Here is a 2,500-nt window from a genome sequence, read left to right on the forward strand (position 1 = left end):
TGATGATGTTGCTGCTGCAGCAACACTTGCTGCTGCAGCTGTTGCTTCTGCTACAGACGCAGCAGCAACTGCTGCAACAGCACCAGCAGCAGCAGCACCACCAGCAGCAGCACCACCAGCAGCAGCACCTGCTGAAGCAGCACCAGCTGCAGCAGCACCAGCAGCAGCAGCACCTGCTGCAGCAGCAGCACTAGCAGCAGCAGCACGTGCTGCAGCAGCACCTGCTGCAGCAGCACCTGCTGCAGCTGATGATGCATGTCTTGCTTCTGGCTGTTCCCCCGCTGCAGCAGCGCCTCGACCTTCAACAGCAGCAGCACTAGCAGCACAAGCAGCAGCAGCAGCAGCAGCAGCAGCAGCAGCAGCAGCAGGGTTTGATGTGAGATATCTTTCTGCTTTTGTTTCTGCTGCAGCAGCAGCAGCAGCAAAACGGCGTCGCATGCGGCTGCTGCAGCTTTATTTAATACGCCATCTTTTTATTAATATTATCATCAACAGCAGTCCTGCTGCTGCTGCTGCTGCTCCTGCTGCTGCTGCTGCTGCTGCTCCTGCTCCTGCTGCTGCTCCTGCTGCTGCTGCTCCTGCTGCTGCTGCTCCTGCTGCTCCTGCTGCTGCTGCTGCTGCTCCTGCTGCTGCTGCTTCTGCTGCTGCTGCTTCTGGTGCTGCTGGTGCTGATGCTGATGTTGCCCCTGCTCCTGTTGCTTCACCTGCTGCTGCTGCTGTTGCTGCTGCTGCTGCTGTTTCAGCAACAGCAGTCGGTGGGGGGCCCCACCATCAAGAGGAGGTGGGGGCCCCCCTGGGGGCCCCCCTCGACCACAAGACAGGGGGCCCCCCAAGCGAACCCTTCGCTGGCGACCCTCGGGGGGCCCCCGTGGGGGCCCCCCTGGGGGCCCCTGAGGGAAAGGCCCCCGGGGGGCCCCCTTGGGGGGCCCCCAAGGAGCAGGTACTCAGGGGGCCCCCTCGGGGGGCCCCTGAGGAGGAAGTACTCGGGGGCCCCCCTCGGGGGGCCCCCAAGGAGGAGGTACTGGGGGGGCCCCCTCGGGGGGCCCCCAAGGAGGCCCTCGGGGGGCCCCCTCGGGGGGCCCCTGAGGAGGAGGCCCTTGGGGGGCCCCCGCGGGGGAGCCCTGAGGAGGGGCTACTGGGGGGTCCCCCCCCTCTGGGGGCCCCTGGGGAGGGGCCCCCTGGGGAGGGTACTGGGGGGGAGAAGCAGCAGCAGCAGAGACAAACAGCAGAAGCGGTGGGGTCGGTGCAGCAACGGCTGCTGCAGCAGTTGCTGCCGCAGCACCTGCAGCAGCAGCAGCCGCAGCAGCAGAAACAACAGAAGCAGCAGCAGCAGCAGCAGCAGCAGCAGGAGATAAATTTCTCCTTGCTGCTCACCCCCAAGCAGCAGCAGCAGGAGGAGGAGGAGGAGCAACAGCAGCAGCAGGAACAGCAACAGCAGCAACAGCAGCAACAACAACAGCAGCAACAGCAGCAACAGCAGCAGCAGCAGCAACAGCAGCAACAACCGCAGCAGCAGCAGCAGCAGCAACAGCAGCAGCAACAAAACGTCTCAGCAGCAGCAGGAGACAACGAAGAGGCAGCAAAGGAGACACCTCATTTAGCTGCTGGCGAGAGCAGCAATCCTCCTTCACTGCAGCAGCAGCAGCAGCAGCAGCAGCAGCAGCACCAGCAACAGCAGCAGCAGCAACAGCAGCAGCAGCAGCAGCAGCAGCAGCGGCAGCAGCAGCGGCAGCAGCAGTTCCCGCGTTTGTTTAAATCAGCTGCTGTTGAAGCTGCTGCTGCTGATTGGCTGCATGCAATCTGCTGCTGTCTGCTGCTGCAGCAGCAACGGCCCTCAACTGCAGCACAAGGAAATGCTGCGGTGCTGCAGGCGGTGCAGCAGCTAGACAAACTATGGCTGCAGCAGCAGCAGCAGCAGCAGCAGCAGCAGCAACAGCAGCAGCAACAACAGCAGCAGCAGCAGCAACAGCAGCAGCAGCAGCAACAGCAGCAACAGCAGCAGCAGCAAAAACAACCGAATTGCATCGTTCTGGGTGCTGCACGCAGCAGCACCAGCAGCAACTACACCTCTAACAACAGCAGCAGCAACAGCAACAGCAACAGCAACAACTTTACCAGCAGCAGCAGCAGCAGCAGCAGCAGCAGCAGCAGCAGCGGCAGCAGGGTTTCTGAGCTGCTGCCCCTTGAGGTTGGCTATGTCTTTGGGGGGCCCCCTCGCTCCCCCTTTAAATCCTTATATACAGGACAGACTGCAGCAGCAGCAGCAGCAGCAGCAGCAACAGCAGCAGCAGCAGCAGCAGCAAGAGCAGCAGAGGCAGCAGGAACAGAAGCAGAAACAGCAACAGCAGCAGCAGCAGATGCGCCTGGGGAAAACGCGATAGAAGCAGCAAAAGGAGAACCAGAAACAGCAGCAGCAGCAGCAGCAACAGCAACAGCAACAGCAGCAGCAGCACCAAACGCAACAGCACCGGAAGGAGCAGCAACAGCAGCAGCAGCGGCA

General features: G+C 62.2%; 1 protein-coding gene across 1 annotated transcript in view; it reads left to right on the forward strand.

Moving 5' to 3' along the window:
* Window positions 1-2,500, forward strand: part of EMH_0042640 (uncharacterized protein) — a gene marked incomplete at both ends in the record, with an annotated part of 5,095 nt that overhangs the window by 1,931 nt on the left and 664 nt on the right. The window contains one exon of the mRNA XM_013495762.1: window positions 1-2,500. This exon is cut by the window's right edge and continues 313 nt beyond it. Within this exon, the coding sequence (XP_013351216.1) occupies window positions 1-2,500 (2,500 nt within the window).

Source organism: Eimeria mitis, genomic scaffold (genome assembly GCF_000499745.2).
Source record: "Eimeria mitis Houghton genomic scaffold, Emh_scaff1738, whole genome shotgun sequence".
Lineage (NCBI taxonomy): Eukaryota > Apicomplexa > Conoidasida > Eucoccidiorida > Eimeriidae > Eimeria > Eimeria mitis.